At 44.2% G+C, this 14,452-nt stretch overlaps 1 protein-coding gene across 5 annotated transcripts in view; it reads left to right on the forward strand.

The window, feature by feature from the left end:
- LOC308335517 (protein polybromo-1-like) overlaps positions 1 to 14,067 on the forward strand; it is a 59,602-nt gene extending 45,535 nt beyond the window's left edge. For 3 of the 5 annotated variants that reach the window (XM_080792567.1, XM_080792570.1, XM_080792568.1), the window contains 4 exons: positions 4,259 to 4,432; positions 7,368 to 7,435; positions 8,263 to 8,455; positions 13,466 to 14,067. In XM_080792567.1, coding sequence (XP_080648693.1) covers positions 4,259 to 4,432; positions 7,368 to 7,435; positions 8,263 to 8,455; positions 13,466 to 13,632 — 602 coding nt within the window. In that variant the 3' untranslated portion in view covers positions 13,633 to 14,067. Of the gene's footprint in view, positions 1 to 4,258; positions 4,433 to 7,168; positions 7,239 to 7,367; positions 7,436 to 8,262; positions 8,456 to 13,465 lie in introns of those variants that run through there. The other 2 variants (XR_013966028.1, XM_080792569.1) reach the window with 2 other exon arrangements.
- Positions 14,068 to 14,452: the final 385 nt, after the last annotated feature.

The following is a 14,452-nucleotide window of genomic DNA, read 5'->3' on the forward strand; positions in this document are numbered from 1 at the left end:
CCCCCCCCCCCCCCCCCAAAGAGCAGGTACTGTGAGAGAGAGAGAGTGTGTGAGTGAGTGGTCGAGATTTTACAGTATTTGAATTTGGCTTTTGGGAAAGATGATGATGATGACGACACCTGGGAGACAGACGGTATGACATCATAGCAGCTGGTCACATGATGCTGGAGAAAGAAAACGTCCCCCCCCCCCCCCCTCTCTCCCCCCTCCTAATACTTCAAACATTCTAAACTTCAGTCATTTGCCAAATACATTCTTTAAGTCAATGTTTGGTTTAGTTTTGGCGATTTTCTCCCATGTTGTTTTAAAAGCTGCAATATATATATATATATATATATATATATATCTTATCCAACGACACCAAAACATTCTTTAGTTTTATGGTCTTGAGAGGTTAAATGTCATCAAAATGGTGAATAAAATAAATAATTGATCTCGATATGAAGAGAGTTGAAAAGCACAGCTGTTAGCTGGTCTCTACCTGTTCTTTAGATCCAGACTGTGGTGGAGGAGGACACCTACTGGTTGGTAAGAGGTACTGCCAGATTCTAGATCTGTTGTATAGTTCCACAGTAGAAGAATTTAAAATGTTTATTTGTTTTGTTTATTTGGATCCCCATTAGCTACTACCTTAGTAGCAGCTACTCTTCCCGGGGTCCACACATAAAATACATTACAATTACATATTGAAATACATTTTACAAGACTGTAAGAAAAACTGTTAAAAAAAAAAAATACAACTAAATATAAAACAAGTGATTAATAAATATAACATCGCAACTACATGAATATAATTTCAGTTTGAGTAGCCTATACCGTTACAGTCTGAAAGAGTTTAAACACTTGGCACTTGGACAGGGAATATTAAATTTAACCCATTTAGGCCTGACATTGAAATTTAAAAAATGTCTTCTAGATCCTGACAGTTTTGTGAAAAACCTCATGTTTCTATATCAGTGGTGCAAGGACCCCCCCCCCATCTGAAAACAACACCCCCAGAAGTAAACATATGAGTTAAAAACGTTCACTTTGTAACTAAATATAGAGTTGAGGCACATTTTCACGGGTTTTTCAACAACAACAAAAATAGCCGATCTACAAGCTCGTAGTGCGGCACTCGGTGCCGCACTACGAGCTTGTAGATCTGCTATTTTTCAACAGCTAAAGTATAACATAATGCTTAAAACACCAAGAGGGGTTCCCCTGAGGATTGCAGCTTTAAAACTATTATTTTTTCTTTCTCCCCACGTTCTGACTGAGACATTGCATCATTTGCATGACATCAACTGCATGACTGGAATGTGTTTTATTTATTTATTTCAAGTTTTGTTTTCCTGTTCACATTATAACCTTCATGGCTGTTTTTAAACTACTAACTAACTTCCTCCTCATGCCACGTTCGAGTCATTGTATGTAAGAGGTTTGGTTTTTGTTAAAGTGTTGAAAAGCTCTATATTCAGAGATTAATCGTTCCTATGGATTAGAGAGTCTGTTGTGAGTAACGGGGCTTAATTAGGCCAGTCGATCTGAGATTTGACCCTAAAGTAATTGCAATAGTATTTGTTAACCCATTCTGACCTCAGATCAGATTCATACGAGGTTTCCACTAGGACACACACTGGTTCTGATGAACCCATTCTGACCTGAGATCAGATTCTAAAAAATGTCAGTCGTTCTGTCGATTTTTCAAAAATAGCAGACCTACAAGCTCATAGCGCGCCACTCGGTGGCGCGCTATGAGCTTGTAGATCTGCTATTTTTCAATAGCTAAAGCATGACATGATGCTAACACCAAAACGGGTTCCCGGTCAGAATGGGTTAAAGTACCATGTGACGTGTCAGACTAGGAGGTTATTCATGATTCTGAATCCATTCCAAGCATTCGGTTTTTTTCCTTTCAGCTTTAAAACCCATAGCCCTCTTCACACATCTGATGAGGTCATCACAGTACAATTTACAATTTACAATTTAGGCATTTAGCAGACGCTCTTAATCCAGAGCGACTTACATTAAGCAAGAACAAAAAAGCATGGGAATACATCACATAAAGACATTTATCATGAAACATGCGTAAGCTAAGAAAGTAACAGTGGAATATCTATAATGAAACTATACATATAAGCTATACATCTATACTACTATGCTACACATATGTACTATGACGTGCTATGACTACATACAATGCACTTATGCTGTCTACATAACATGCTATAAGTCTGTATCAAATGCTATCTAAGTCTACAGAATTGCTATCTGTCTACTTGGCTATGGCTATGGCTATGGCTATGGCTCGAATAGAGCGCCGCAGTCCCTCCCCCTTTCAGAAAAGCGAGTGGCCCACGAAATGGAAACCCAATGCATTTTCCCATCGGCACTTCTAATATAATTTATTTAATGACGGTTACGCCGCGGACAAAGCCAACTCGGATCCTGACAAATCATGACAATGAACACAATGTTTTGGGCCGATCAAATCATTTGAAAGAAGAAAAGAAAGTCAGGAGACACAACACTATTTGTTTAGTTTTTCGTCTTATAAATTATTTGATCGGCCCCAAAACATTGTGTTCATTGTCATGATTTGTCACGATCCGAGTTGGCTTTGTCCGCGGCGTAACCGTCTTTAAATAAATTATATTAGAAGTGCCGATGGGAGAATGCATTGGGGTTTCATTTCCTGGGCCACTCGTTTTTCTGAAACTGGACTGCGGCGCTCTATAGAGTGTCGCAGTCCCACCCCCTCGAGAGAACCGGAAAAGAAATCCCCGTTCATTTTCCTCATAGACTTTTTCAGAAAGTATTTATTTAAAGACGTTAACGCCGCGGAACAAAGCCAACTCTTGTCGTGACAAATCATGACAACAAACAAAAAATGTCGGGCCGAACAAATAATTAGAAAGTAGAAAAGAAACGGCAGGTTACAACACTTAATTGTTCATTAAAAACTTTTGTTGTTTTTCTTCTTTGTAATTATTAGTTTGGTCCAAAATACTGTGTTTGTTGTCATGATTTGTCACGACAAGAGTTGGCTTCTTACGCCGCTTTAAAAGGTCTTTAAATAAATACTTTTTGAAATGTTTATGGGAAAAATGCATTGGGATTCATTTCCTGGGCCTGGCGTCGTCATGAAAGGGGGCGGGACTGCGACGCTCTATGGGGTGATGTGTCGGACTGACTCACCACTCACCCCAACATCTCTCTGTTTTGTTTTTTTTACTAACCACCATTTTGGTGGTCACCTCTTCACCTAGAACTGGAGTCTGAATAGTGCCGTGCTGTGAGCTTGTACATCTGCTATACAAAAGATCTTTGTGAGATATTAGTGATTTTAGATATTTAGATATTAGTGATTTTAGAAGGCATGTGTGTAGAACCGGCCTCGGGCCCTTTACGGGCTAAAGAGCAGGTTCTGATCAAACCCTCTATGATTACCATCTGAAATAGAGCTTTTTAACACTAAACATTTCGTTTTTAACCAAACCAACATCCCTCAAAGCTCCTATAAGCAATAATATGTCAGAATTATGACCTTTTTTTTATTAATTCACAGAGCCAGCAATGGGTAAAACTCTCCCAAAAAACATTTAGTCTGACACATCTAGGCAGAGGCCACAATCTGCATTCAAAGATGTTCCTAGAAGCTTTGTCATTGGTCGAGAAAAAAAACCCAGTCGAAATGACTACCCAATCAGGAAGTAGACAGGCAAATCGACCAATGACAAAGCTTCTAGGAACATCTTTGAATGCCGATTGCGGGCCCTAGATGTGTCACAGAGACTAAATGGTTTTTTGGGAGCGTTCTACTCATTGCTGCATGTCTGAATACAAAACAACCATTCTGACCTGAGATCAGATTCTAAAAATTGTCTTCTACATCCTGACAGTTTTCCATTCTGACCCGAGATCAGATTCTAAAAATGTCTTATAATATGTCACAGTCGCTCTTTGATTTTTCAAAAATAGCAGACTCTACAAGCTCGTAGCGCGCCACTCGGTGGCGCGCTACGAGCTTGTAGATCTGCTATTTTTCAATAGCTAAAGCACGACATGATGCTATAACACCAAAACGGGTTAAAATGACCGTGACATGTTATTGCTCATAGCAGCTTCAAAGAAACCCTTTCTACCATCGCATGTAAATCTTCTAGTCACTACTTGCATGTCACTTAATGCATGGTTTATGTTGTTGTCCTCCCCCTCTCTCTCTCTCTCTCTCTCTCCACCCCCCCCCCCCCCCCCCCACCCCCACCACCACAAGGCATGATGGGAGCTTATCCTTACATGCCCATGCAGGGGGGCGCCCCCCCCCATCACGAGGGCCTGTTGTGCCTGGCCCCCCCAATGGGTACCTACGGCCCTGGCCCTCACCACCACCACCACCTGCAGCCCGGCATGCCCGGGTACCCTCACCCCGGCATGGCCCCCCACCCGGGTAGGTACCCTCACCCCCCCCCCACACCCGGGGGGTAAGGCCACTGGACCTGCTCCGCTTTGGGGGGGGGGGGGGACGTCATGCAGAGAGTGTTAACCCATTCTGACCTGAGATCAGATTCTAAAAATATGAGCTTGTAGATCTGGTATTTTTCAATAGCTAAAGCATGACATGATGCTAACACCAAAAGGGGTTGGCGATAGCTGGTGTTAGTTGACATCGGGGAAAAAATAAAGTATTCTGAAAGAATATATATTCAAAGATTTGTGCCGCATTTTCACGATCTTTCAAAAATAGCAGACCTATACAAGCTCTGCTAGTAGATCAGGGGCTGGAATCCCGTAAGAGGGGCACTTTTTGGGTGAAAATAGCAGATCTATACAAGCTCACAACAAGCTTGTAGATCAGCTATTTTCGTCCGGGGGCGCAACCAACCCCAGCACTCTTTAGCTAGTGGAGATGCAGGTGTGTCAAACGACATGGGTTTTTTAAACAAATTTGTTCAACGCAAAATTGTGTGTTTTTTATAAGTTCAGGAGACTTGAGAAATAAACGCGATGCTCCTGAACGCTGCCTTCCTTCCAGGCATGGCATGGCATGGAATGGAGAGGAGTCAGGAGTGGCATGTGCATTCCTTTCACCATGTAGTAAACGCTGCATTCGTTGGTCTGGAGGAGAGGGCAGTTGTTTTACAGACGGGGGAAAAAGGGGCAGGGGCTGAAGCCCCCTTTTGATGTCTATGTGTGCACTGGTCTATAGAGGGTCTCTCTCTCTCTCTCTCTCTCTACCTGCCGTTGGAGGGCTTGGTTGCTTTGGTTTAGCTTCAGCAACGCACGTTAAGTTGTGCATCTTTGATCACTTTCAATTAGCAGCTGCACGATTCTTGCTCAAAATGTGATTTTTTTTAAATTTTCCTCCACAGGAATTGAGATCACGATTCTCACACGATTCTCTTTTTTTCTTCGATGCAAATATGTATTGTCTTTAGTCTGTAGTTAGTGAACGTTTACTACGTTCATTATATATAAATATGTATTTCTGTAGTTGGTGAACAGTATTTATCTAAAAGACAGTATTTATCTGATTTATCTAAACGACAGTATTTATCTAAACGACAGTATTTATCGAAAAGACAGTATTTATCTGATTTATCTAAACGACAGTATTTATCTAAACGACAGTATTTATCTGATTTATCTAAACGACAGTATTTATCGAAAAGACAGTATTTATCTGATTTATCTAAACGACAGTATTTATCTAAACAACAGTATTTATCTGATTTATCTAAACGACAGTATTTATCTAAACAACAGTATTTACTATTTATCTGATTTATCTAAACGACAGTATTTATCTAAACGACAGTATTTATCTGATTTATCTAAACGACAGTATTTATCTAAACGACAGTATTTATCTGATTTATCTAAACGACAGTATTTATCTAAACAACAGTATTTATCTGATTTATCTAAACGACAGTATTTATCTAAACGACAGTATTTATCTGATTTATCTAAACGACAGTATTTATCTAAACAACAGTATTTATCTGATTTATCTAAACGACAGTATTTATCTAAACAACAGTATTTATCTGATTTATCTAAACGACAGTATTCATTTATCTAAACCACAGTATTCATTTATCTAAACGACAGTATTTCTCTAAACGACAGTATTTATCTGATTTATCTAAACGACAGTATTTATCTAAACGACAGTATTTATCTGATTTATCTAAACGACAGTATTCATTTATCTAAACCACAGTATTCATTTATCTAAACGACAGTATTTCTCTAAACGACAGTATTTATCTGATTTATCTAAACGACAGTATTTATCTAAACGACAGTATTTATCTAAACGACAGTATTTTTCTGATTTATCTAAACGACAGTATTTATCTAAACGACAGTATTTATCTGATTTATCTAAACGACAGTATTTATCTAAACGACAGTATTTATCTGATTTATCTAAACGACAGTATTTATCTGATTTATCTAAACGACAGTATTTATCTAAACGACAGTATTCATTTATCTAAGCGACAGTATTTATCTGATTTATCTAAACGACAGTATTCATTTATCTAAACCACAGTATTCATTTATCTAAACGACAGTATTTCTCTAAACGACAGTATTTATCTAAACGACAGTATTCATTTATCTAAGCGACAGTATTTATCTGATTTATCTAAACGACAGTATTTATCTAAGCGACAGTATTTATCTGATTTATCTAAACGACAGTATTTATCTAAACAGTATTTATCTGATTTATCTAAACGACAGTATTTATCTAAACAGTATTTATCTGATTTATCTAAACGACAGTATTTATCTAAACAGTATTTATCTGATTTATCTAAACGACAGTATTTATCTAAACAGTATTTATCTGATTTATCTAAACGACAGTATTTATCTAAACAGTATTTATCTGATTTATCTAAACGACAGTATTCCGCAGTATGTTTTGTGTGGATTTAAATGACAATCGCGAGACATGTAACATAGCGTAATTTTACTTCCTGACTCCTTCCTGGTTTCTAACTAAAATGAATGAATTAATTGTTTTGTGTGTTAGTCTAGTTTTAGTCGAATATATATTAAGATATGAATCTACAGTCTACAGATTTGGTCGACTAAAATGTAAGTTGGGTCCTAGTATAAGAAATGAATAGTTCCCGTTTGATTGACAGGTATGATGTTTGATTGACAGGTATGATGGGTCCTGGTATAATAAATGAATTGTTCCTGTTTGATTGACAGGTATGATGTTTGATTGACAGGTATGATGATGTTCCTGTTTGATTGACAGGTATGATGTTTGATTGACAGGTATGATGTTTGACTGACTGGTGTGATGTTTGATTGACAGGTATGATGTTTGACTGACATGTATGATGTTTGATTGACAGGTATGATGGGTCCTGGTATGAATGGCATGGCAGGAAGTCCCATCCCTGGAAACCACTACATGCAACAGGTAATTTACTGGATCACATGACAGGGGGTTTTGTTATAATATTATAATTTTTTTATCAATTTTTCTTTATTTAAAAAAAAAATGGTTGTGGCTTTCGCCTTAATTATTTGTATATATTTCATGGAGGGACAGACAGTAGGCTGACAGGAAAGATGGGGGGGGGGGGGGGGGGGGGGGGAGACATGCAGTAAAGGCCGTCGGGATCGGGAGTCGAACCCGCGGCACACTGACAGACTGGGTTATACCAGCCAAGGTTGCCTGGACCACTGAGCCACGGCCCCAGGCCCTGATTGGACCGCTGAGCCACGGCCCCAGGCCCTGATTAGACCGCTGAGCCACGGCCCAGGCCCTGATTGGACCGCTGAGCCACGGCCCCAGGCCCTGATTGGACCGCTGAGCCACGGCCCCAGGCCCTGATTGGACCGCTGAGCCACGGCCCAGGCCCTGATTGGACCGCTGAGCCACGGCCCCAGGCCCTGATTGGACCGCTGAGCCACGGCCCAGGCCCTGATTGGACCGCTGAGCCACGGCCCAGGCCCACTGTAGGAGTTTTAACCCATTTAGGCCTGACATCGAAATTAATAAATGAAAGTCTTCTGAAAGAATATATATTCAAAGATTTGTTTCCGCATTTTCACGATTTTTCAAAAAATAGCAGACCTACACGCTCTGCTAGTAGATCTGCTATTTTTCAACAGCTAAAGTATGCCATATTTCTTAAAACACCGAAAGGGGGTTCCCGCCCCAAAAATGGGTTAAATTAAGATGAGGGCGCCCCTCACTTCACACAGGTGTGATTTATTAATTTTTCATTATTGTAACTCCAGCCCGGGATGTTCAGCCCCGGGGGGCAGCATGCCCCTCCCCCCTACCCCGGCCAGGGTCAGCCCACATCGCCCATGTTCGTGGCCCCGCCCCCCAAGACGCAGCGCGTGCTTCACTCCGAGGCCTACCTGAAGTACATCGAGGGCCTGACGGCCGAGTCTGGCACCGTCAGCCAGTGGGACCAGACGCTCAAAGGTACGTACTAGAGAGAGTGACATGTTGTCGGGATTCCCGTGGGTCACGTGATTCCCGTGGGATTGGGATTAACATTTTTATTAATCCCGTCATCGGGACGGGATCGGGAATGAAAGTCAACGGGAGCGTGCAGGAGCGGGAATGACATCTATCTAGAATCATAATGATCATTTTCAGCTGGTCGTGGCGCCAACCAAAAGAACAGAAGCACCCATATTTGTAGTCATCTTTCAGTGAGACAACGCTCTTAAGTCAAAAGAACTACACATACCCATAATCCATCAGGAAAAAGAAAACAGGAGCGGGATGGGAGTGGGAGTCATCTCGAGTGGGAGCGGGATGGGATCAGGAGTCATTCTACAGGAGTTGGACAGGACAGGATTTTTCTTTTTACCCTGGTCCAGGAGTGGGACAGGACAGGATCTTTTTCTGTGGGAGTGGGACAGGACAGGATCTTTTTCTGTGGGAGTGGGACAGGACAGGATCTTTTTCTGTGGGAGTGAGACAGGACAGGATCTCTTTCTGTGGGAGTGAGACAGGACAGGATCTCTTTCTGTGGGAGTGAGACAGGACAGGATCTCTTTCTGTGGGAGTGAGACAGGACAGGATCTCTTTCTGTGGGAGTGGGACAGGACAGGATCTTTTCTGTGGGAGTGGGACAGGACAGGATCTTTTTCTGTGGGAGTGGGACAGGACAGGATCTTTTTCTGTGGGACAGGACAGGATCTTTTCTGTGGGAGTGGGACAGGACAGGATCTTTTTCTGTGGGAGTGGGACAGGACAGGATCTTTTTCTGTGGGAGTGGGACAGGACAGGATATTTTTCTGTGGGAGTGGGACAGGACAGGATCTTTTTCTGTGGGACAGGACAGGATCTTTTCTGTGGGAGTGGGACAGGACAGGATCTTTTTCTGTGGGAGTGGGACAGGACAGGATCTTTTTCTGTGGGAGTGGGACAGGACAGGATATTTTTCTGTGGGAGTGGGACAGGACAGGATCTCTTTCTGTGGGAGTGGGACAGGACAGGACAGGATCTTTTCTGTGGGAGTGGGACAGGACAGGATCTTTTTCTGTGGGAGTGGGACAGGACAGGATCTTTTTCTGTGGGAGTGGGACAGGACAGGATCTTTTTCTGTAGGAGTGGGACAGGACAGGATCTTTTTCTGTGGGAGTGGGACAGGACAGGATCTTTTTCTGTGGGAGTGGGACAGGACAGGATCTTTTCTGTGGGAGTGGGACAGGACAGGATCTTTTTCTGTGGGAGTGGGACAGGACAGGATCTTTTTCTGTGGGAGTGGGACAGGACAGGATCTTTTTCTGTGGGAGTGGGACAGGACAGGATCTTTTTCTGTGGGAGTGGGACAGGACAGGATCTTTTTCTGTGGGAGTGGGACAGGACAGGATCTTTTTCTGTGGGAGTGGGACAGGACAGGATCTTTTTCTGTAGGAGTGGGACAGGACAGGATCTTTTTCTGTGGGAGTGGGACAGGACAGGATCTTTTTCTGTGGGAGTGGGACAGGACAGGATCTTTTTCTGTGGGAGTGGGACAGGACAGGATCTTTTTCTGTGGGAGTGGGACAGGACAGGATCTTTTTCTGTGGGAGTGGGACAGGACAGGATCTTTTTCTGTGGGAGTGGGACAGGACAGGATCTTTTTCTGTGGGAGTGGGACAGGACAGGATCTTTTTCTGTGGGAGTGGGACAGGACAGGATCTTTTTCTGTGGGAGTGGGACAGGACAGGATCTTTTTCTGTGGGAGTGGGACAGGACAGGATCTTTTTCTGTGGGAGTGGGACAGGACAGGATCTTTTTCTGTGGGAGTGGGACAGGACAGGATCTTTTTCTGTGGGACAGGACAGGATCTTTTCTGTGGGAGTGGGACAGGACAGGATCTTTTTCTGTGGGAGTGGGACAGGACAGGAGTGGAAATCCACTCCCGTGTCAGTCTCTGGTACGTACGTGTCCGTTACCGTTCGTCTTCTCCTATTCAGAGGATTTTGAAGATGAGGATACTATGTTTACAAGTTTATCCAGATGAAAGTCCCTGCTCCCCAGTCCCCACACAGTGACAGCACTCCATGTTTACGGCACAGACAGACAGACAGACAGACAGAATATTCTGTAGGCTATAATACACTGCAGTGTTTTTATGTGTTTTCTTAAAGGGACACTTAACATATATATGTTAATGACGTTTAGAAGCTTTAGAACACTTTCCTGGTGGTCTTTATGTGTGTAATATGTGGTTTTAGATATTTTAGATTGTAGCAGTGAGCCTGTTGTCTCTGATGTCATGGACACTGGTCTCACTACCTTCCTGGACTACAATTCCCACCATTCTTTGGTGCACTGCTCCTCCTTGTGGATAGGGGGGAGAGCTGTCTTACTGAGACAACATGTAGTCCAGGAAGGTAGTGAGCCCAGTGTCCATGACATCAGAGACAACAGGCTCACTGCTACAATCTAAAATATCTAAAACCACATATTACACACATAAAGACCCCCAGGAAAGTGTTCTAAAGCTTCTAAACGTCATTAACAAAAAAAAGCAATTGATTAATGTACTCGTCCTCATTTCGATCAGGGCTTCAGTCTCCTCATTCGACCACGTCTAGTATCCACGGTAATGGGCCATCTTTGCGCTGCGTAAAATATGCCTTCTCCGTCTCCAACTGTGTTCAGCTCCTCACCCCTCGCCACTTTGTTTGCTTCATTTCCTTTATTTACTGCGGATTGCATTCACACCTGCACCGAATCGTAATCGAGTGCGATTGGAGGTGAAGCGAAACCCCCGTTTTTGCTCGGAGTAAAATGCGGTTCTTTGATACGCATTAGGATTCGAATGAGCCTTAATTCACACCTGCCAAACGGAAGTGCCCTTTCTGAAAACGCGCAGCAGGATTCGTTTTAATCGCAGCAAAGCTCTCTGGTGTGAATGTGACCTAAGAGAGAGAGAAATGTAAAGGGCTTTGGAGGCTTGCGTTGTAACAGTCAGTATGCAGTTCCAGTTGGTGCCACAGGGTGGTGCACTGCTCCCTTTTGTTTTGTTGTGGGTAGAAGATCTGACGTCACTTTCCATTATATGTGTGTAGTACTACGTTAGCGGGCAGTATGGCTGTATGCTCGTTCATCTTTTGTTTATGATATGTGCCGTGAGACCTGGTGTAATACGGTCAATACTGGACCGATGCTCTTTGTAGTAGGCTGCCAAATAAACCAGCTTATAGTGACATTACAATTTACAATTTAGGCATTTAGCAGACGCTCTTAATCCAGAGCGACTTACATTAAGCAAGAACAAAAGCATGGGAATACATCACATAAAAGCATTTATCATGAAACATGCGTAAGCTAAGAAAGTAACAGTGGAATATCTATAATGAAACTATACATATAAGCTATACATCTATACTACTATGACATTCATCTGTGTCTGTGTGAAACACCTGGACTGACATCTGTTCTAAACTCCCTGCTCAACACATCACAGCATGCGTGCATCCTCCCTGGGCGGGACGGGTACAGACCGGTCTTTGTGATAAAAGTATCGTCGTTTCAGTCCAACTCTCCACCGTGATTATTTCCTAAGTACTCTGATGTAATCCACTACCGTTCGTCTGCTCCTATTCGGTTTGGTTGATTCATAATCATGGATTGTTGTCTGTTAAGAGGAGTATTAGTATTAGGGGTGTGTGTGTGTGTGTGTGTGTGTGTGTGAGATGCATCTATGTAAAGCGCCTTGGATAAAAGCACCTTCTAAAACGGGTAGTTCCCAATACTTGATTCTGATTGGCTGGTTACCGTCACGTGAGCGGTGTAAATTCCACCGATAAGCCAATCACCGGGGCTACTTGTCTCGCAGAGCACAACGAGGAAGTGATGTGGCTGCTCGCTCTGGTGGTCGCAAAGCGTAGCTACTTTTGTGAATTAAATCGTTGTATTATAGGTTAATATTGCTATTATGTTTGTAACCGCTTTTAGAAAAGCAATAAGCCACTCGAGGCCCCATGCAGCTTACTGGGTATTTTACACTGGCTGGGGGGGGGTAGACTGGGGTCTGCCTATACGCCCCCAGCCAGTGTAAAATACCACTGGCTGGGGGGTAGACTGGGGTCTGCCTATACGCCCCCAGCCAGTGTAAAATACCACTGGCTGGGGGGTAGACTGGGGTCTGCCTATACGCCCCCAGCCAGTGTAAAATACCACTGGCTGGGGGGTAGACTGGGGTCTGCCTATACGCCCCCAGCCAGTGTAAAATACCACTGGCTGGGGGGGGTAGACTGGGGTCTGCCTATACGCCCCCAGCCAGTGTAAAATACCACTGGCTGGGGGGTAGACTGGGGTCTGCCTATACGCCCCCAGCCAGTGTAAAATACCACTGGCTGGGGGGGGGGGGGGGTAGACTGGGGTCTGCCTATACGCCCCCAGCCAGTGTAAAATACCACTGGCTGGGGGGGGGGGGTAGACTGGGGTCTGCCTATATGCCCCCAGCCAGTGTAAAATACCACTGGCTGGGGGGGGGGGGGGTAGACTGGGGTCTGCCTATACGCCCCCAGCCAGTGTAAAATACCACTGGCTGGGGGGGGGGGGGGGTAGACTGGGGTCTGCCTATATGCCCCCAGCCAGTGTAAAATACCCGCGAACCTGAGACCTCTCGTGGCTTATTGCTTAAGTTTACCATCCAGTGCGTTCTCTCTATCTCTGTCTCTGTGTCTCTCTCTCTCTCTCTACCCCTCCCTCTCCCTCTCCCTCCCCCTCCCTCCCCCCCTCCTCTCCCCTCTCTCCCTCTCCCTTCCCCCTCTCTCCCTCCCTCTCCCTCCCCCCCTCCTCTCCCCTCTCTCCCTCTCCCTTCCCCCTCTCTCCCTCCCTCTCCCTCCCCCCTCCTCTCCCCTCTCTCCCCCTCCCCTTCCCCCTCTCTCCCTCTCCCTCTCCCCCTCTCCCTCCCCCTCCCCTTCCCCCTCCCTCTCCCCCCCTCCCTCCCCCTCCCCCCCCCCCCTCTCCCCCCTGCAGCTCAGAGGAGAGACTGGTACCTGTCTAAGGAGCAGGAGGCTCGTCTGCCGGCTCATTGGCTGAAGAGCAAAGGAGCTCACAGCACCATGGCCGACGCCCTGTGGCGCCTCCGGGACCTGATGCTCCGAGACTCGCTGAACATCCGCCAGTCCTACCACCAACTGTAGACCTTAACCCATTCTGACCTGAGATCAGATTCATACGAGGTTTCCACTGGACACACACACACACACACACACACACTGGTCTGATTAACCCATTCTGACCTGAGATCAGATTTAAAGAAATGTCAGTTGTTCTTCGTTTTTTTTCCCAAAAATAGCAGACCTTGGGACTTCAGTCTACACTGTAAAACCCTCAGTGTGTTACAGTCTACACTGTAAAACCCTCAGTGTGTTACAGTCTACACTGTAAAACCCTCAGTGTAGACTTCAGTCTACACTGTAAACCCTTAGTGTGTTACAGTCTACACTGTAAAACCCTCAGTGTGTTACAGTCTACACTGTAAAACCCTCAGTGTGTTACAGTCTACACTGTAAAACCCTCAGTGTGTTACAGTCTACACTGTAAAACCCTCAGTGTAGACTTCGGTCTACACTGTAAAACCCTCAGTGTGTTACAGTCTACACTGTAAACCCTTAGTGTGTTACAGTCTACACTGTAAAACCCTCAGTGTGTTACAGTCTACACTGTAAACCCTCAGTGTGTTACAGTCTACACTGTAAAACCCTCAGTGTGTTACAGTCTACACTGTAAAACCCTCAGTGTGTTACAGTCTACACTGTAAAACCCTCAGTGTAGACTTCGGTCTACACTGTAAAACCCTCAGTGTGTTACAGTCTACACTGTAAAACCCTCAGTGTGTTACAGTCTACACTGTAAAACCCTCAGTGTAGACTTCGGTCTACACTGTAAAACCCTCAGTGTGTTACAGTCTACACTGTAAAACCCTCAGTGTGTTCATTTAAACCGCGGGCTCGTTAAAGG

This window comes from Protomyctophum bolini, assembly GCF_963924005.1.
Source record: "Protomyctophum bolini genome assembly, chromosome: 20".
In the NCBI taxonomy this organism is placed as follows: domain Eukaryota; kingdom Metazoa; phylum Chordata; class Actinopteri; order Myctophiformes; family Myctophidae; genus Protomyctophum; species Protomyctophum bolini.